General features: G+C 34.9%; 1 protein-coding gene across 1 annotated transcript; it reads left to right on the forward strand.

Annotated features, from left to right (window-relative positions):
• The first annotated feature begins 19,437 nt into the window (after nucleotides 1–19,437).
• Nucleotides 19,438–20,848, forward strand: LOC149943327 (uncharacterized). The gene is made up of 2 exons (XM_090175681.1): nucleotides 19,438–20,272; nucleotides 20,334–20,848. Exons 1-2 carry the CDS (start codon nucleotides 19,438–19,440, stop codon nucleotides 20,846–20,848), a joined length of 1,350 nt encoding a protein of 449 aa, XP_090031807.1.
• Nucleotides 20,849–21,147: the final 299 nt, after the last annotated feature.

The following is a 21,147-nucleotide window of genomic DNA, read 5'->3' on the forward strand; positions in this document are numbered from 1 at the left end:
CGGGAGTGACCAATCGAAAAGCATCGATGATACGCTAACTTAATTCGACCAGGGGCTCGATTCCTAGATTATCGGTAAGGAAGTTAACTTTGAAACCCCACAGAAAGAAGAACGTCGGTGTGAGGTCAGGCGACCTTGGATGCCTTTGGATTGCTCAGTTTCATCCTATTCATCATTGTTGTAATTCAGCGTAAAGGTGGCCTACTACCGCTCGAGGTTGATCTAGAGGCGCACCGTCATGTTGGTACCAGAGTCGTCCGTACTTGGCCAGAGGAGTGTCTTCTAATGCGCCCACGAATTCATTCTGTTACAAAGATAATTGACTTTACCCATTTAGACGGTTTCCAGCAGAAAAAAATGAGCCATGACACCATCTCCGACCGGACCCGCCCACACGTTTAACCAACATTGTTGTTGGTGATGGTGGTGGTTAAATGGTCACCAAGAGCAGATAAACAAAATTCGGGGTTTCGAAATCCATGTTGCTTAACCAGTTACCAAAGTCATACCCACGAACGGATATCTCCGTCATGAAGAGCTTAATAAAGTGTTGCTCGATAAGGTAGGAAATTGTGCTCGTGAAGAATACTCTAAAAAGAGATTCTGGGCAAACCCGATTTTACGTTTGCCCTTCGAATGCTTGCTTGAGGATATGCCACGAAGTACGCTAAAACTAGCTCTTCATCGATATTTTGACAACCAGCTCCTCAGTATCTTGGATTGACATCTCCATGGTTCTGGAAATCTCGAACAGCTCCGAGAACGGTGTTGTGACTGCGAAATCTGTCAGGATACCGCATTCTGAAAAGTTGACATACCATACGAGCGTTTCGATGGGCTTCACCAAAACTAATTCGATCATTTAAGCGCGCTGTTCAGCGGAATGCACAGACATAGTTGAACTTGCAAGACTCAGACTGCGCTTCATTTCGGTTTATTTTGGTTTAAATACTAAAACTAAATTAAACCTTTGTACAAATCGACTAAGAAAAACCAACTTAGTAGGTCTAATTAGACCAGCTTATCTTTATCTCACTTGTTTGTTGACGTATTATTCTCAAAAACAATTAATTTAACTAAGCTTTGTAAAACAACCCTTTGGCCTGCTATGGCGTACTTGATATTTTGCTGACCTCATTATCTAAGGGAAAAATTGTTCGTTTGTGATCGAAAAAACGTTATTGGTAGGTTTTTAAGTATGTTCTACAACTTTATCGTTGAAAATTGTTCCTGAGCACCGAGCGGTCAAAAAATAAAAAAAAACTTGAAAACGTATTGAGTTTTCTGCGATTTGCAATTCAAAGCGTTCCTACCCAGAGTTGGGCAAAACTCCGAGTGAATTTGTGCGAGTGGTTTTCCCCTCTCACTTTTCTCACTCCACTCCCTAACAAAAAACTTTTACAAGTGGAGTTTTCACTTTTTCGTCACTCGCCGAGTGAGCTCGCGGGAAAAGAGTGAAGGTAGTCAAGGTCAGCTCCTTAACTCTTATCATTTTTCAAGACTATTTAAAGAAGGTGGGAATTTTAAATTTAAATTTAATTTAATGACTTTACTGGAGAGTGTGCTGCCATCTATTAACGACAAAGGAGGCTAAAATATACTTTTTGGACCGAATTCAAATTTCCCGCCAAGAATAAGAGTGAAATTGATGACCTTGGGTAATCTCACTCTTTGCGGAAGAGTGCACTCGGCGAGTAACAAAAAGCGAGAGTGGAAAAGAGTGAAATTATTAATTTAATTCCACTATTACTTTCGAGTGAGAGTGTATCTCTAAATTTCACTATCGATTTTGCAAATGTCTGTTCCTACCTAAATACGCACACCCTGAAAATTTCAAAATTATATCTCAATTAGTTTTTGAACAAAAATCCAGGTCAGAGCAAATCGAGCCACCCTAAAGATATTTTTTAGATCAATATGTAGCATATACAAAAATCTGGAATTCAAATTTAAAACGTAAATTAGAGGGGAATGGCCAAGCTTTTCCAAATATGGCCTTATTTCCGTATCAAAAGATTAACAAGACGTTCAATATACTAACACGTACCTTTTTTTGTCATAAAAAAAGCTTTTGGCCCAAAAAGTTTAAACGAAAAATAAATCCAGGCGTTTGGGTTTGAATTTTCGCCGCCATCTTAGTTGCTGCCGCCAGTGCCCCTTACCCCGTATGAGCGATTTGTGAACTATCCCAACTTTTAAAATAGCGCAATTTAGGCTTAAGTATCTTATGACTGGAACGCACCGCCCGCGCTTTTACGTTGTTTTTTGGTCTCACCGACTTCTCACCAGGTGTCGCGGCAGACGCGCGCTTTTCGACTTCCCGAAATTTCTGTATTTTATTAAAAATTAACCACTCAATATTTTTTGATGCGGTTTTCGCCATAAATTATCTAATTGGTTAAAGCTTGACCGTTCCCCTTTAAGTAATAACTGTTATATTTCAGAAATTTCTAACCTCGATAAATAATGTATAAAGGTTCGATAATTTAAGAATATATATTCTTCTTTGCAATTTTGATATATTTCCTATTTGAAAAATAGAATTATAAATTTAAGTTTAACTTTACTACGTGTTTTATACTAAAAACCGACCAAGTAGAGAAAATGTTAGAAATTTCTGTTACGGATGCCCCCTTAAACAAACCCCTCTCATACGAACGAGTCACGTGGAGGGGCGCTTTTTCGGGGGGTCGTTAGATTAGGACGATTGCACTTTACGGCGCGTTTTAATCGCTTTTACGGCCGTTACGGATGGCCTCCCGTCTTAAATCGATTGAGCATATAAAAAAATTTATGTATATAAACTTTCATGCTTTTATCACAAAACACATGATATTATCAACTTGCGAACTGACTAAGTGCTGGGGCGGATCTAGTGATGGTCTTTTGGGGCTGCAGCCCAGGGCCCCCACTCTCTTAAAGGGGCCCCTTTGCCGTCAAAATAATAAAAAATAAATAAAAACCCCTGCAAAATGCTAGTGTTATTCAATTACAAATTTTGTTGTCGTGAGTCCGACGGATACTAAAATATGAAAAACCGAAATGTAGAAGGTCCGATCTAGTCCGTCGAAGTTTTATCCGATCGTGTACAGCTCTTCGGGTTAAAAGTGAAAACAGATCGAAGTAGATTAACGGAAACTGATAGTTGGATACTTATGGGGCGCCAAACCGGAAAAAACTAAATAACATTTCTAAAACGCGAGAGAGAAAGCAGCGCTCGTAGCTTCCAATTGAACGCGTCGTAGAGTTGAGTGAGAACACTGTAATGGCGAACTCTGACGACACTTGTACCGTTGATGATGGCACTTGTACCGTTGATGATATGTAACATAATGTATGTTAAATACGTTTCGTTGGAAAGCTTTTTGTTGCTTGTAATTTTTCATCAATTATAATAGGTTAAAAATACATTTGTCGACATAATGGCGAATGAGTCGCCTTAACCCAAACTGGGTTCAATTGGGTAGGCCCCAAATAGGTGATAGCCCAGGGCCCCATAAGTTCACGGTCCGCCCCTGCTATGTGGAATAATAATGTATCGTCAGATACGTTAATTTAACGAAGGATGGAGACCAAAAACGTTTTAAAAAGCAGAATTTGACTAATTATTTAATAAATAGTAACAATGAGTTTTGAATAGGTCCGAAATATGAGTATGGTATGGAATAGATTTTAAAAAAATCTGAAAGTGTAAGTGTGGTAAATATCCACAAATGTTTCGTAACATAAAGAGCTAGAGATCAAAATCCTCATTTTTAGGAGCCAGATTTAACAACTAATTTTATAAGTAGTAAAAATGAGTTTGAAATAGGTCAGAAATAAACGTGTGATATTGAAAGGATTTCTTATTTTTTTTTCTAAAAGTGTCATTGTGGGAAATATCCATAAACTGTGTTTCAAGGCTATAGGGCAGTTTAATCACAAAAAGGCCAGAAACGAACTGAATTATTTCAAACAAAATTCTTCTATTTAGCAATGTAGTAAAATTACACGTTTGAATGATAAAACTGAAAAGGTGCAACTGGTAAAATGACTTGGAATCGGTATTATATCTTAATTGATCCAATGTCTGTAAATGCAGTTTTGTGAAATTTGATTTGTTTTTCAATAGCACACCATACTAAACTTAATATTGTTTTCGAAATGTCTACTAAGTGACTTTATTAATTTGGAAATAGCTTTTTATATGACAATTTCTATCAGGTTTAATATATTCAAAAAATTAATATACATGAATAATTAAAATCGGTTTTGTGTTTGAGCACTTAGGCAGTTAATTCGCAAAAATTCCATTAACAAGAAATATTCCTTAAAATATTTTTGTAATAGAAATTTAAAGTTCAATATTTTACTCCCAAGTAGTGAATGTGTAAATAGTTCGATATTGTGTACTTTACAGTTTTTTTCTTGACAAACAACAATTCTAAACTTTAGAAAAGTATATCATATCTGGTGATCCGTTGTGCTATCGCTCATAATGGAATAACTTAGGTTCTGCTGTATATTTTTTCATCAATAATGAAATCTTTCCCACCCAAAAAATACCAAAATTGAGGAAACACGCAAATCGGTGAACACGAGGATTGCGGGAAACCATTTGATAGGTCACTTCCAGGGTGATATATTTAAAACTTTTTATACAAAAACGATAAGTTATCTTAGAGCAGAATTATTACAAATATTTTTGGATAAGTTTGAAGCTGGTAATCCCCTTCGATCGGGACGTGAAAAACAAAATACTCGGGTGTTATAAACTATTTGAAGGATTAAAACCGATCTAAATTTAGGGACATCAATTTGGTGTTTGACGCTAAATCGATTGATGTTGAGAAGTATGGATTAAATGAATTACTTATTTTCGAATTAAATCGCATTACAACGAAATTACGATCGAAACAAAAAATAAATTTTTAGTGTTGTAAATTTTCCGAATTGCGGAAAATTTTCCGCAAATCGGAAAAATAAATACTTGAAACATAAATTACCTTTTAAGGGTTTTTAATGTTTTTAACTTTTTATCGATATAAAATGTCTAATATCAGTAAACATACTACAAAACATTAATAGCGTTACATTGTTAATCAGTTTAAACTAGTCTAGAGGTTTAGTTTTTCTTTCAGATTCGAAAAAATGAGGCGAAAATACCGCTTTCAATTTGCAAACAATATATAAGACTAATCATGGAATAAAAACTTTTTTTATTTTTTTCGGAAAAATACGGGAAATTTTCCGACTTACAACACTAGATATTTTCAAAGAGATAACTTGGGTCTAGATGAAATATCTCAATTACTTAGCAGATATTATAAAATTTCCAAAAAAGGTTCTTTTTGGTCGAACACAATTTTTCTTCAAAAAGCATATTTACTGAACAAAAATTGAAGTGTAATTATTTAAGTTGCCAGTGTCAGTTGTATTTATGGGAGCTTCATTGGCATATCCAGAAGGGCAGGGGGATTTTTCCCAAAACATACGGAATTGAATTGGTTTTTTTTTAATTATTTAAGCGGTGCCTTCCAATAGTCCCTTGGTTCCATTCGGTCAAGTTGTTTCTGAGTGTTCCTCTCAGCCCTGGCGACTACGCTCCTGGTCAACAAGTTAGAATGGAATTTACTTTTCGAGTTTCAGAATTAAAGTTCTAATTAAATTATTGATAACACTTACACAATTAACATTTTGAGATCTGATCGGTGATTTAGTTGGAGTCTTCATAGCACAGTTTTTCCAAGCAATTTTCTTGATGGAGTGTATATATCACAATGCTTTCTTAGTGATTTTCTTGATGAAGTGTTCACATCGCAATGTTTTCGTTAAAATTTAGTTGGTAGGGTGTTTATATTACAATGCTATCTTATTGAAATTATTGTTTTAACACCCCAAATGTCAGTAGTTGATCAAAAAGCGATACAATAAAAAAGTGAGGTTGTTGTTCGTTTTTAACGTTATATGTATTTAAAATCAAAACTGGAAAATCATCACCGTAAGATACAGTTAACAGTACCGCAAATGTTGGCTTTTAGACAACACCGTTGTACCTGAGCCAGTTTATACAGCCTATGTCTTCAAATAATGTTATTCCTAATAACTTGGCTATGATTTAAACTTGTCCAAAAGTCATTTTGGCAAGAGCCAATTTCAGTTGCCCTTTGGTCCAAATCATGTCGATTGTTTTACGCAAACATAATCTGATGGCTGAAGATCAATGACTTACTCATATTTTTCAAATTTGATGTAATTCCAGCATATTGCCTAAAAAGTTGTGTTCAGCCTCAAACCGTATTACCCCATTTTCTGGCTAGAGGCCCGGCCATTTTATGCAAATTAAGTAGTGAAGCATTAAATGCGTGGGGTCGGACATTCCCAAAAAAAGCGTACGGTATCTTGGAGATTTCGCCAGAGATTTCACGATTTCATCAGATTTTCTTGAGCAGTGTACGGTATTGTGTACAAATGTCCGACCCCTCGATTAAATGGTACTTTGATTAAAAAGTAAGTTGAGAAATCAAGCTAAAAAGTATTCATGGTGATCGGTTATTATATGAGAGAGGTAAGGAAGATTGTGTTGATAAATCACCAGGGAAAAGATAGTCAATGCATTCAAAAAGCATAAGTTTATAAAATTCGTCGATACACTTGAGGTATTATATTACCAAAAAGGAGTGGTAAATAATTCAAGAGACACCAAGATTGAGAAGCAGTTGGACCCGTGCCATCATAAGGATTTGCTAACATGTTTTTGTGATAGCTGATGGTTTATCTTTAATGTCAGGGCCATAAATAATTGAGGCTTTTCTAGAATTCAAATGTAAAGATCTTACCTCTTATTAATTTATTCAAAACCAACTTAAGTTCAAGAGGATTAATTTCTTCCAGAATATCATGCATAATATCCGGTACCAAATTTTAAACATCGTGGAAAAGCGGTTGTTCATTTAAGAAGCAGTCTTTTTAAACCAGTTTCAGAGGCATTTTTTTGGGGCTAGATCAAGCTCATAATTTTCTTAAATTCATAACAGGTTGTAGTCTAGAGTTATTTTTTTACCCATTTCACTTATGTGTACTTTGCAAAAGCGAAACATGAAGTTACATCTGAAAAACACTCAAGCAAACCCCTCAAAGAATTCAAGCCAAGATTATAACCAGAATTATGGGCTAAATAGGCGTGAACTGTACCTCAGAAAAATATAGGAGTAATATAAAAACCATTACGATCTGTGTCATTAAATTCATGAAATATAACAGATAAAACTGAATCGATTTTCTCATTTTTTAGATTTGCAAAGAGCCAATAAATAGCAGTTGTTTAAAAACGAGCTAAACTTAGGTGAAAACCCTTTTGATTGTGTAGTAGAATCTAGTTACTTCATTTATACCTGTTTTCGCACCAAGTGGGTTTGTTGTTACCTCTAATTCATCAAATACATAATTATCGGTATAAAAACTTGGTAATCTTCCAACTTAAAACCATTATATGCAGCCTGAAGGACAATTTTTAAATCGCTTAAGCCATATTCTGAATGCATATATTACTTTACAATGTCGAAAACAAATGGACTTTCTGACATGGTTTTTAACAGACTTTTCAATGGAACTAGTTGAAATTCCTTTGGTTATTTTTCTTCATCTGATGATATATCCCCAATTTCAATATCCCTGGCGGCAATTTAATCCGCACTTTCTTTAAGAAATAATTTGTCACTTTTTCGAATTATGATAGTGTATTTTTAAGTTCATCCATGGGAACTTGATTATGATTTTCTTGGCCAATTGGGTTCAAAATATCACGATCCCTTCAATTAGCATTTTTATGATAGATATACCAGATTGTTCCGTTGTAGTTGTTATTGAAGGCGGTCATTTCAGTTAAGATAATTTGTATAGCAATGTTTTTAAGTATATCGTAATTGAAAACAGTATCATCTCTAACATCTAAAGTAAACCTAATAGTATCATCCTAATTTATAAACTCGTTATCAGCGCGTATAACACTGTCACACGATGAAGTTCTATCTTTTTGATTTAAAGTAGGTATGGACCATGATGAAATCTGATGATATTTCTCAAATTCAAAGGGCTGACAAAGTGACAAATATCCCTTATTGGTGTTCAATCCCGAAGATGTGACTGTACTAAAGTGATAACGTAATCGATTACAGATTTAAAGGCTGTACTCGCTGTACATAATTCGAGGAAGTTGTTAGCCCTTGGCTCGAAGTGCTTTTTCAGGGTACAAAAGTATGAGTTAGACTGATAACAGTTCTCCCCAGTGGAATCATTTAATCCACGAAGATTTTGATAGTGGTAAATTAATTATCTTAAAGTTCGGCCACTTCCTTTTTAAATTTAAAACAAGTTAAGCCCATGGTCCTTTCCAGCTGTATAATCGTTTCTAAAATATCTTGGAAATAAACGATTATTTGGGTAATAAAGAGAAAGTCAATAGCGCCAAGTGTTAAAAATCGAAATCGTTATTCATTGTGACTGTATAGTTAATTAAGTTAAGACTTTCACGTGTATTTTAATTTTGTATATATATATGTATTTTTCTTTGCTTGTATTATTGATGTATATTTCCAAAGTGTATGCTTATTGTGAAAATCCTTTTTGTATAATTGTATCTTTTCGCTGTCGATCAGCATTAGTTGTGGAGGCAGTAAGTAATCGCTTAGGGGCTCGCCCGTGAAACGTTTGGGTTTTTTCCATCGAGAATGCTGGTCCTTTTTCGTTGCACGCTCTCTGGAATTTTCCCAGCATTCCGGGGACGAGTCCCATCGGAGGCTTCCTTGCGCCTCTAGAGCCCAAAAAAGGGCAGAAATGTTTTAATGTTGGAATCGTGCGGTCAGGCAATGTGCGCCGACCAAATGTAATATAACGTGGTGGCCAATGTGCGGTCAAAGTAAATAAAACTTTAATTGTTAAATTTTAAATCAAGTGCGTTCCAGTTTATTTTTCTATAAGCGAGCTCTAACGTGCTAGGTTCCGGAACTTTTAAGTGCTAAGGTTAATTTCAGTGTTTCAGTCTGCTAGATTAACTCCTCTAGATAACATCAGCTCTCCCACAGCTAGTTTGCGCTATTAAATTGAGCACCAAGTAACAAGATAAATAAACCACTTTCTGAGAAAAACTGGAATGTTGTTAGAAAATTATTTTTTGAGCGTAGCATAAAAGGCTAGAAACTTAGCTCTAGGCCCAATGAGTTCGACACTAGGGCCCTGCGAATCTTCGTTTTGCGATTCGAAACCGAATATTTTTCCGAATTTGCTATTCGATTCGTAATTTTCAAACTTTTCGAAGAAGATTCGAAATGTCTTACTTCGAATATCGAATGGAATCGGTATGGTTCAAAGTTCTCGAATCTCGAATATCAAATCAGATTTGATTCCAGAAATTCGTACGAAGCGAATTCTGTATTCGAAAGCTCGAATTATAACTATCGCATCGAATCGAATCGTCACTTTTGTCGTTTTCCTTTATTCTTGTTCCTGCGAATCATCTGTATTCGAGAAAGTCGAATATCGAATCGAATTTAACATGAAAATCGAATCGAATATTCAACAAATTCAAAAAACGTGTATACGAATCGTATATTCGAAGAATGAGCCAAAAATAAATCTAGACAAATATGGATAGAATGGAATATTTTCCTAAGATTCGAATCACCGAACCAGTTTCGATAGCTAATTGTCTAGGGTAGATGTAGTACGGGTAGACCTTAGTTTTTAGCATTGACATACGTTAACTTGCAATTTTTATATTTTTTATAGGCGTAATACTAAAAAACAATGTAAAAGTACATTTTCATTTGTTTATTAATGAATTTAGATAAAGAGATCGCCCACATTGGGGTCTTTATAAGCCTAAATGTAGAAAAAAGCATAAGCAAATCACGCACGTGCAGTGGCAGCAAGTCTAGCTCTTGCTCTCGTTTACGAGCTCATTGTCTGAGTTAAAATAATGAATGTACGGTGTACGCCCACTTATAATCTCAACCGTAAACCGGCCAAATTCAATAATCTCGGCGATGCTTTACCGAAAACGCGTCTTAATATCATTGCGCAAACCGTTTTAGATATTTTAAGCTTCTTAGTCATAGTATACGATGCAATTCGGTCTATAGTATAATTCAACCGAATCTTCACTTAGTGGTTTTGTTTTAACTTTGACAAGTCCTAATTTTTCACTTGAGTCACGAGTATTGATATCGTACTATTACCACGTTAAACCTTATTTATATTATTATTATTATATATATTAGTTTGTTTGATTTTACGGCGTTCCGTTATGTCGTGTTTAAAGTCTTATTTCGACAAAAGCTCTAATCAAGGCTATATCTGTAAAACTTGCCAACAGGCGTTGTCGGCGCAGTCTAGTGGAACTACTTCGCATTTGTGGAGTCACTTGAAACGAAAACACGCGGACCAATATGAAAATGCTAAAGTAGAAACGGCTAATAAAAAGGTAATGTCATTAGCCAACCAGACCTCAAAGCGTTCGCTTTGTTCGGCTTCTACTTTAAACGAGTCTGAGCCAGCGTTGAAAAAAAATAAATCGGTGTCTGCTGAAGACAAGGAAAAGTTTGATAAAGCAGTTCTAAACTACGTAGTAGCCGACGGTAGACCTTTTGAAGCTGTCGCTGGAAGTGGATTTAAACAATTATGTTTAAAACTTACAAAAAGCAAATACAGTCCTCCACATCCGACCACACTTTCTCGAAGGCTAGGCGACATTAGAATTGACCTGGGGAAGAACCTCCAGTTAACTCTGAAATCTGCTATTGAAAACTCACGCTTATCGATTACATTCGATCACTGGAAAAGTAACAACGGAAGTAACTATTTAGTTATCACCGGGCACTACATCAGCGGTAAGGATTGGATCTTGTCTTCCAAATGCATATCAGTGACGAATTTGGAAATACGGGACGCGAACCATACCTCGGCGGCTACGGAAGATATTATTAGAAACCAATTTGATTATTATAATATAAATTTATCTCAAGTGTTTTTCGCTACCATTGATACTACTAATACGATGCCCGCCACTGCCAGGCTTTTAGGATTGAAATGGCAAGGTTGCGCCGCGCACAAGCTGCAGCTCGCTATAAACGGCGCGTTGGAGGTTCAAAAAGTGTTGAAGAATTTGATAAAACACGCGCACGCAATTGGCGCTTTCTTTCATTCCTCCACGGTAGGAGCCAAGTCATTAAGCAAACATCAACTTGAGAGCGGTTTGCCTGAATCGTCACCACCCCTTGACGTCGTCACGAGATTCAATAGTAGTACTATCTGCTACTTTGGTTAAAGACGAACGAGGTAGCCTTGTCTCTGGCACTTGTCGAATGCGTGGAGAAGAGACGTTGTGCCAAGAGTCCCCCGGCGGCATTAACAACGCAACTGAAGGAAGCTTTGGAATCGTCGTTGCCAATTCTAAAAGTAATAGAGGAAGCCACTTCAATTTTCAGTGCCGACACATGCGTCACGGCCAGCCTAATTGTTCCACTTATTTAAACTTTGAAAGATGAGGTCAGTACTACGCCAGCGAATAGAGTGAAAGCCTTCAGAGACGAACTCTTAAAACAATTGAACGATCGATTTGATCTGACACTGGAACATCTATTCGCAGCAACGTTTGTTGATCCACGATTCAAAAACCGTTTACTTACCGACTCGCAAACCTTAAAAATAGAACATTACTTGACCGACCTATTAGGGAACCACAACGAATCCAATGATATTTGCCAACCAACTGAGACGCCAGGCCAGGATAAGTCAAACAGCGATTCTGGTGAACATGAAGATCAAGAACGAAACATACTAGACGTTCTATTCAATAAAATTCGTAGAAATCAACATGCAAGTTCATCTCTGAAGATTCCTCGTTCAAAACAAATACACAACGAGATTGAAAATTACTCCAAAGAAGTTGTATTGGATAGACGAGGCGATCCACTCAATTACTGGAGAAACAAATGTTCCGTTTACCCTCTTTTGGCGGAAGTCGCTCGCGATTTACTGTCTATACACGTGGCTTTGAAATCTTTCAAATCGGTCGATTTAAAGTTTAAATTGATTAAAACCGTTACAGACAGTTTTGCAATATTTATGAAATCTTAAACAAATTGATTTGTACAGACTATTTTCAATGTATTATTGCACTGTAATAAATTTATCGTGGTTTTCTTATTCGCAGCTTATCTTGAATAATTAAAAAATCTTTACCTTTGCAGGCGCGGCTCCAAAACAAATTATATTTACCAAGCACTATTCTAGGTTTTTATTTTTTACTTTTTTTCAATAAAAAAACAATACGATGTCCCCAAAAGTTGATCTGCAGCAGTGGCGAAACGAAGAATTTTGCCCCCCCCCACAGGATATTAAAGACGTAAAAAGAGCCCTTAATAAAAATAATAGTACCTTCATTTGCGCACCCCCCCTTCCTCCTCGAGCCCTGGAAATTTTTCTTAACTTCTCATGATTTGCTCCCCCTTGAGCCCTTAAAATTTTTCCAAAGCCTTCAAAGCGTTTCAAATCGTTGTGATTACCACCCCACCCCCTTGAAATTCTTCATTGGGCCCCGGGACTCGGGCATTTTGCCCCCCCCCTCTGCACGACCCTGTTCGGAATACTAAAAATGAAAGGTCCCCCTAGTTTGCAATGGGCCGTCGCAGGGTCTGTTGGTCCTTAGTTACGCCACTGATCTGGTCCGCGCCTGTATCTTAGTTTACTTAATAAGTTAATTCCATAACCAATAAAATGCCAACATTTCAAACTGTAAAAGGAAATAACAAAAAGAGACGACTCGATTCGGGTTTTCGAATCAAGCATTCGCTTCGTACGAATTTTTCGAGTTAAATTTGATTTGATTTTCGAGGTTCGAGAATTTCTAACCATACGGATTCGATTCGATATTATTTCGAATCTTCTTTGCAACTTTTTGAATTGCGAATCGAATTGCATTTGCCGGAAAATATTCGGTTTTAAATCTCAAATCGAATATTCGTAGGGCCCTTATCGAATCTGATTCGGTGATTCGAATCATTCCGAAAGAATTTCCGGAAAATATTCGATTCGATTCAATATTATTAGAAGTTCGATACGGCTCTATATTCGGTTCGATGGAAATTTATTAACTCTACGAATATTCGATTCGTATACATATTTTTCGAATCTGTTTAATATATGATTCGAATTTAATTCTCAATTCGATTCGATATTCGATTCTATATTAGAATTTCTCGAATACAGCTGATTCGCAGGGCCCTATTCGACACGTTCCTTGATTAGTTCTGGAGTAAGCAACAAAAACGTTTCCTTGTCAATTCCATTCCCTTTAACACAAAAGCTAATAATAATATAGCGAGGGGCTAACCACCTGTACAGCGAGTTCAGCCTTTGGTAGTGTTAAATCTGTAAATTTTAACCAAAATTAATAAGGCTGTATTTCAACAATATTTAAGGACATCATTACTAAAATGCAAATTTATCTAACAATATTTAAAAATATATAAAAAAAATAACTGTCACCTAATTATAAATATATCTGGCCTCCCAGACTTTGCCATGGTTATTTTAAAGGTATGGCAAAAAGGGAATATCAACATAGAATAAGGGGTATCACTTGATTTAAATGGTGGCTATAAAATTTCAGCTCAAATAACCAATAGTTTGACAACTAAAATTTTTCGCCAAAATCCACGCTTAATAGGCGAGCGCAAGACTAGTAAGGCCACCTGAATAAATGGCTTTAAAAGTCGCTTGATGACTTAGGCCTAAGGTGGTGACTTGAGTATTATAATAAGTATTTCATCTAGTAGAAATTATGTTTAATTCAGAGAAAACGGCATGGTATTAGAAGATAAAACTTATTTTATACAAGACGTTTCGAGCCGAGGCTCTTCTTCAGTCGTTCGTTAGTTTTAATTTTATTTAAAATTTTACCACGCGCCATATTCAAGTTCTAATATCACGCGAGCAGAAGGTCAGCGTGTTAAAAAATAAACAAAAGTTTTACTGATTTTAACAATTTACGTGTGTAATAGAATCAATGTAACCGATAAATCCAAAGTATATGTAAGTCAGTGTGAATTATTAAAATATAAATATAAAATAAAATAAAATTTTAAATCACAATATTACCCCAATTAGTTACTTCTTGACATCCTTTATCTAAATTTAAATTACCTAGTTTACGAATATACAATCCTTCATAGAATTTTCTTTTGTACCAATTGGTTTCCCGTTTTAAAATTTTGTAATCATCCCATTTAATAGAGTGGTTTAACGTAGACCAAATATGTTTTGAAATTCCGTTATTCATATCACCCTTAGCCACGCAGGATTTATGTTCACGTATCCTGTCTAAAATGGAACGTTTTGTTTCACCAATATACGTTTTTCCACATGAGCAAGGGATTTCATAAATAACGCCTCGAATGGCGGAATCTTCTATTTTAGGTTTTAAATGAGAAATTTGATTTTTTAGTATATTAGTGGTTTTTGATACTAAGTTTATTTTATAATTTTTCAAAATACGTTTAAGTTTCTCTGTGGTTTTAGGTATATAGGGTAAAACTAAAACCTCCTCTTTAGGTTTACTTTTCATATCAGAAGGCATGCTGATTAAGTTTCTGTCAAATATGGTTTCTATAAGTGTTTTTGGATAATCTGATTCAATTAACTGATTTTTAATTTTTTATTTATCCGCAATTGGGTTATCAGATATGGATTCAATATGGTGTTTTAAACCTTTTACGACTGATGTTTTTACATGGTTGGGGTGGTTTGAATTAAAGTTTAAAAAGGTTTTTGAATGAGTAGGCTTTTGGAATAATGAAAAGGTTAGTTTACCATTAACATTTTTAATAAATAGGTCTAAAAAAGGAATTTCGTGGTTAACTTCTAGTTCAAGAGTGAAGTGAATAGAGTTATGTAAATTATTTAAATCATTGTGAAAAGTCGTTAATGAATCCAAGTCTCCCTTCCATACAAAAAATATATCATCCATAAAACGAAGCCAGCAAGCCAAATGATTTTTGTCCATGTCCGACCCAAAAATGGTATCCTCTAGATTTTCCACGAAGAGATTTGCTATAACCGGTGATAATGGATTCCCCATTGCTAGGCCGTCTTTTTGTTTATAAATTTGGGAATTAAAGTCAAAATAAGTACTATTTAAACATAATTACGAAAGCTTAAGAATTGTATTGATTTTAAGAGGAGATCTTTGTAATAAATTAGGGTCATTTCTCAATTTAGATTCCAATAATTTAAGGGCTTCATTTATAGGGATACTACCATACATATCGGTTATATCAAAACTCCCTAAGACGTCATTCTGGGATAAGACAGGGCAATGGGATTTTAGTTTTTTAATACAATCTTCAGAGTTTTTTAAACAAGAAATATTGTTTCCAATTAAAGGGGAAATTATATTACATAAAATTTTTCCCGTGTTGTACGTTGGGTTTCCATATGAAGCTACTATAGTTCGTAGTGGGTTATTCGGCTTATGAATTTTGGGTTTTCCATAAATATGAGGGGTCTGAACATTGTCATTATAGAATCTAAATCTCTCCTTTTCCGTAATTTCTTTTGATTTCACCGCTTGATTTATAATAATCCTAAGTTTCCTATCAATGTCCTGAGTACAGTCATTTTTTAGCTTTAAGTAATTGTTCTTATCTAAAGACTCAGCCATCTTGTGAACATAATCAAGTCTATCCATAACAACTACTTTTTTACCCTTATCCGCTTCTAAAACAATAATGTCCTTATTTTCTTTAAAGAATTTGAGAGCTGTTCTTTCAATTTTGTTTAGATTTGATGGAGTTAAGTTTTTCACATGTTTCTCGTGTTTGAACGAATTTTTGATTAGACTCCTTATTTCCTGTTTATCTTGATCGGATTGTTTTGAAGTGCGTAAGAAATTTTCAGTTGTAGCATAGATATCATTGATATTGGGATTGGTTTGTGTTGGTTTGAAGTTAAGACCCTTTTCTAGTAGCGAAGTTTCGCCGGTTGTCAATTGTCGATTAGAAAGGTTGGTGATTATAGAAGGGTTAGATGGATGATCAATGTATGGTAGTATCCCTATAAATGAAGCCCTTAAATTATTGGAATCTAAATTGAGAAATGACCCTAATTTATTACAAAGATCTCCTCTTAAAATCAATACAATTCTTAAGCTTTCGGAATTATGTTTAAATAGTACTTATTTTGACTTTAATTCCCAAATTTATAAACAAAAAGACGGCCTAGCAATGGGGAATCCATTATCACCGGTTATAGCAAATCTCTTCGTGGAAAATCTAGAGGATACCATTTTTGGGTCGGACATGGACAAAAATCATTTGGCTTGCTGGCTTCGTTTTATGGATGATATATTTTTTGTATGGAAGGGAGACTTGGATTCATTAACGACTTGTCACAATGATTTAAATAATTTACATAACTCTATTCACTTCACTCTTGAACTAGAAGTTAACCACGAAATTCCTTTTTTAGACCTATTTATTAAAAATGTTAATGGTAAACTAACCTTTTCATTATTCCAAAAGCCTACTCATTCAAAAACCTTTTTAAACTTTAATTCAAACCACCCCAACCATGTAAAAACATCAGTCGTAAAAGGTTTAAAACACCATATTGAATCCATATCTGATAACCCAATTGCGGATAAATTAAAAATTAAAAATCAGTTAATTGAATCAGATTATCCAAAAACACTTATAGAAACCATATTTGACAGAAACTTAATCAGCATGCCTTCTGATATGAAAAGTAAACCTAAAGAGGAGGTTTTAGTTTTACCCTATATACCTAAAACCACAGAGAAACTTAAACGTATTTTGAAAAATTATAAAATAAACTTAGTATCAAAAACCACTAATATACTAAAAAATCAAATTTCTCATTTAAAACCTAAAATAGAAGATTCCGCCATTCGAGGCGTTATTTATGAAATCCCTTGCTCATGTGGAAAAACGTATATTGGTGAAACAAAACGTTCCATTTTAGACAGGATACGTGAACATAAATCCTGCGTGGCTAAGGGCGATATGAATAACGGAATTTCAAAACATATTTGGTCTACGTTAAACCACTCTATGAAATGGGATGATTACAAAATTTTAAAACGGGAAACCAATTGGTACAAAAGAAAATTCTATGAAGGATTGTATATTCGTAAACTAGGTAATTTAAATTTAGATAAAGGATGTCAAGAAGTAACTAATTGGGGTAATATTGTGATTTAAAATTTTATTTTATTTTATATTTATATTTTAATAATTCACACTGACTTACATATACTTTGGATTTATCGGTTACATTGATTCTATTACACACGTAAATTGTTAAAATCAGTAAAACTTTTGTTTATTTTTTAACACGCTGACCTTCTGCTCGCGTGATATTAGAACTTGAATATGGCGCGTGGTAAAATTTTAAATCAAATTAAAACTAACGAACGACTGAAGAAGAGCCTCGGCTCGAAACGTCTTGTATAAAATAAGTTTTATCTTCTAATACCATGCCGTTTTCTCTGAATTAAACATAATTTCTACTAGATGAAATACTTATTATAATACTCAAGTCACCACCTTAGGCCTAAGTCATCAAGCGACTTTTAAAGCCATTTATTCAGGTGGCCTTACTAGTCTTGCGCTCGCCTATTAAGCGTGGATTTTGGCGAAAAATTTTAGTTGTCAAACTATTGGTTATTTGAGCTGAAATTTTATAGCCACCATTTAAATCAAGTGATACCCCTTATTCTATGTTGATATTCCCTTTTTGCCATACCTTTAAAATAACCATGGCAAAGTCTTGGAGGCCAGATATATTTATAATTAGGTGACAGTTATTTTTTTTATATATTTTTAAATATTGTTAGATAAATTTGCATTTTAGTAATGATGTCCTTAAATATTTAAAAATTTTATTTTATTTTATATTTATATTTTAATAATTCACACTGACTTACATATACTTTGGATTTATCGGTTACATTGATTCTATTACACACGTAAATTGTTAAAATCAGTAAAACTTTTGTTTATTTTTTAACACGCTGACCTTCTGCTCGCGTGATATTAGAACTTGAATATGGCGCGTGGTAAAATTTTAAATCAAATTAAAACTAACGAACGACTGAAGAAGAGCCTCGGCTCGAAACGTCTTGTATAAAATAAGTTTTATCTTCTAATACCATGCCGTTTTCTCTGAATTAAACATAATTTCTACTAATATTCACCATGGTAAATAATAAGTTTAATATATATTTCATCTAGCTTTTAGGGCAACTGAAATAGGAACATTTGGTTTGAAATACCCTGCTATAGGATGAAAAAGTCACTCCGATATTTCAGCTTATAAGCCTTAAGTTGTATAAACAAATTATTATAACTACTATTACCCCTGTGGCGCCATATGGCGTGAAAAAAATAAAAGTTTTTTTGTTTATATTTTTAAAAATCATTCGTTTTGTGTATCTCATAATCATATATTTGGTATTTTCCCATAGTATACATCAAACATAATCAAAAATCCCAAATTCATTATAATCCTTTAATACACTTTATTAACCCCTACTATACTTGGTATGTCATGCGTGGTAGGGTTAGAATGCCCCAGAAGATGGATATAATTTTAAAATTCTAAATATTAAAATTAAATTTAAAAAACCAAAAAACTTAAAAGTTTATTTAAAACCATAATTTAGCGAATCTATTCATTGTCCCACCTTAGTGTTACCTTCCCCCTGATAGACAATCCGGCGCCCAGAAAAAATATAAAATCCACCCAGAAGGTCAGACTGCACCATGAGGCGACAGTTCCAAACAGGAAAGAGCGTCCGAATTTCCCCCCCTTTTCCACGAAAACTATGTGACGGCGGACCTAACCCCTGCCTTGCAGTGTGAAAGGTCATATTCGGCTCTGGAAAAATCCCTCCAACTTCGTTACCAAGGACGAAAAAACTAGAAAGTCATCCAAATGGGTAGAAACAGAGACCCCTCCAATAGAAAATAGCGCCGCGTTCCAAACCCCCGATCAAATATAACTGCAAGTAAAAACCCCTACCAAGCCTACACTTCCGACACCTGACGGACGTCCCATTTTAGTCCTCGTAGCAAAAATATATATAAAAGACATAAAGTGAACTTCTTCGGCCCTTACGCGCAACGTGAAAAATGAGTTTCCCCCTCAGAAAATGTGGGTTGCGGTCCCCCTTGGGGGTTGACAGGGGGGATTGGTAAATCGCCGCGGCGGAGTGTTAAATTCGCGCATTTTTACACCAGGTACATGAGCGAGTTGGTTTGAGTATTATAGTTCCCCCTATTCTCAAAACCTTTTGGTTGCAGAATACCCAAGCTAAGGCTTAGAGTTATGTTTTAATTCGCACATGCTTTTAATGAATGTGAAAACTTAGTGTTGTTTAATATGAGTGAACCAGAAATAAGTGGACGACAATTAGAACTAGCTGTACTACTAGAAAATTATGAAAATGACGAATACTTCGTAACTGATAAAACAGGGATCGTGAAACAAACAATTGACTATATGAAAAACAACGGAAGCTTGAATGAATTATTACAAGACATGTGTGCACAGCATGATCTGCTGTTTTCCAAATATGAAGATGACCCCTGTGGATATTCTTCTTTCGTGTTTGACTGGTACCAATGGGTGCGTAACTTGTTTGGTAATGAAGAACTGGATCCAGTTATAGTATGTGAAGCAATACATCGACCAGCACTCTCCAAGGTGCTTCACTGGTTTGCTGACAAAGTGTTAGATGCCAAAGCGAGTATGAACCGGAAATATGCAATTGAAGAATCGTCTGCGGTTGAAAACCCAAGAAAGTTTGAACGGCCATACAATCTTGTAATTAATCAATCTGAAATCCAAAGGTGTAAAACTAGACATCTAAAGTCTGATCGTTTATACACCATGAATAGAGTAGTTGGGGGAGCTATGGGTGAAATTTGGTCAATCAACAAAAATGGTATGCAAATTATAAAGAGGCTGAAACAGGGTAAAAAACCTTTAACCACTAAACAAAGGGACGAAGCACATTTAATGTACACAATTAGTCTTTCGCTTCGCAACCAAGATCTTGGGAAAAACAATATACCACCAGCTTTAGACGCCATAAACAAAGGTGGATTATTTATTGCGGACAGTAAATTAATCCCATATGTAAATTACGTTTGCAAGATCATTGTGGATGGATTTCGCAAATGGAGGTTTGGCCCACAAGCTGCAAATGCCATAAGTAAGTTATCATTGTCTTTTAAACTCAAATAATTGATTTCTAAAATATTTTTTAATTGCAGAAGAAACAACCAATTTGGTTAGAAATACCAAGTGCTTAAAAGGACTTTTTCATGCAGCTGTTAAGGATATACCTTCTATCCTTAAATATGGATTTGAAGAAAACGAATTGGAGAGGTATCGCATAATTTTTGAAAGAAAATTAATGCACGCTAAAATAGCGGATTTGGTTAGAGCTGCTGGTAGGAGAAGAAATGAAAGACGGGGGAAAAGAGGAGTTGGTGGCCAAACATTACGATGCATGCTGTATGGAATGAAACCTAAAAAAAGTAACAAAACTGTGAAATTTTTAAAAAGCAAGGCCCCAAAAAGAAGGAAGGTAGCAGAGAAAAAACAGCCCTCTAAGAAGAAAAATGAAACTGCTGAAATTTTTGCTGAAACCTCCCCTGTAACACCTGAAACTCAAACATCAACATCACGCTTTCAGTTGTCTCCAATTTCCAGAACTCCAACAATTTCCGTATCAAAAAAAGGAAGAAAAATTCGAAAGAAAATTATGGAAGATTTTGAATATTAGTTTTAATTTTTAAACTATAAAACAGTATTAGTTGGAATGTTGTTGGAAGCAATATTAAGTAAGCATTCTGTGATTTTTAAAATGTTCCTAATATTTTATTATCTAAGATGATATTGTTTATATGAATTTTGTGATAAGCCATTAACTAATATGATTGTCATTAAATATAAAAATTTATAATTGAGGGTATTTTTTAAATTACAATTGTTTGAAATGTTACTGGTCTTCAACCTCATTTAGACTATTTTTAATTGTAACAATTTCAACCTCATTAGATTTTTAATTGTAACAATTGCTCT

The sequence above is a fragment of the Leiobunum rupestre genome, chromosome 5 (genome assembly GCF_980474605.1).
Source record: "Leiobunum rupestre chromosome 5, qqLeiRupe1.1.hap1, whole genome shotgun sequence".
NCBI lineage: Eukaryota > Metazoa > Arthropoda > Arachnida > Opiliones > Sclerosomatidae > Leiobunum > Leiobunum rupestre.

Excerpts from the sequence above, each read along its gene's own strand:
- LOC149943327 (XM_090175681.1), top strand. The coding sequence starts at position 19,438 with ATGAGTGAACCAGAAATAAGTGGACGACAATTAGAACTAGCTGTACTA. Across the intron at positions 20,273-20,333 it reads ACAAGCTGCAAATGCCATAA|AAGAAACAACCAATTTGGTT; the intron begins GTAAGTTATCAT and ends TTTTAATTGCAG.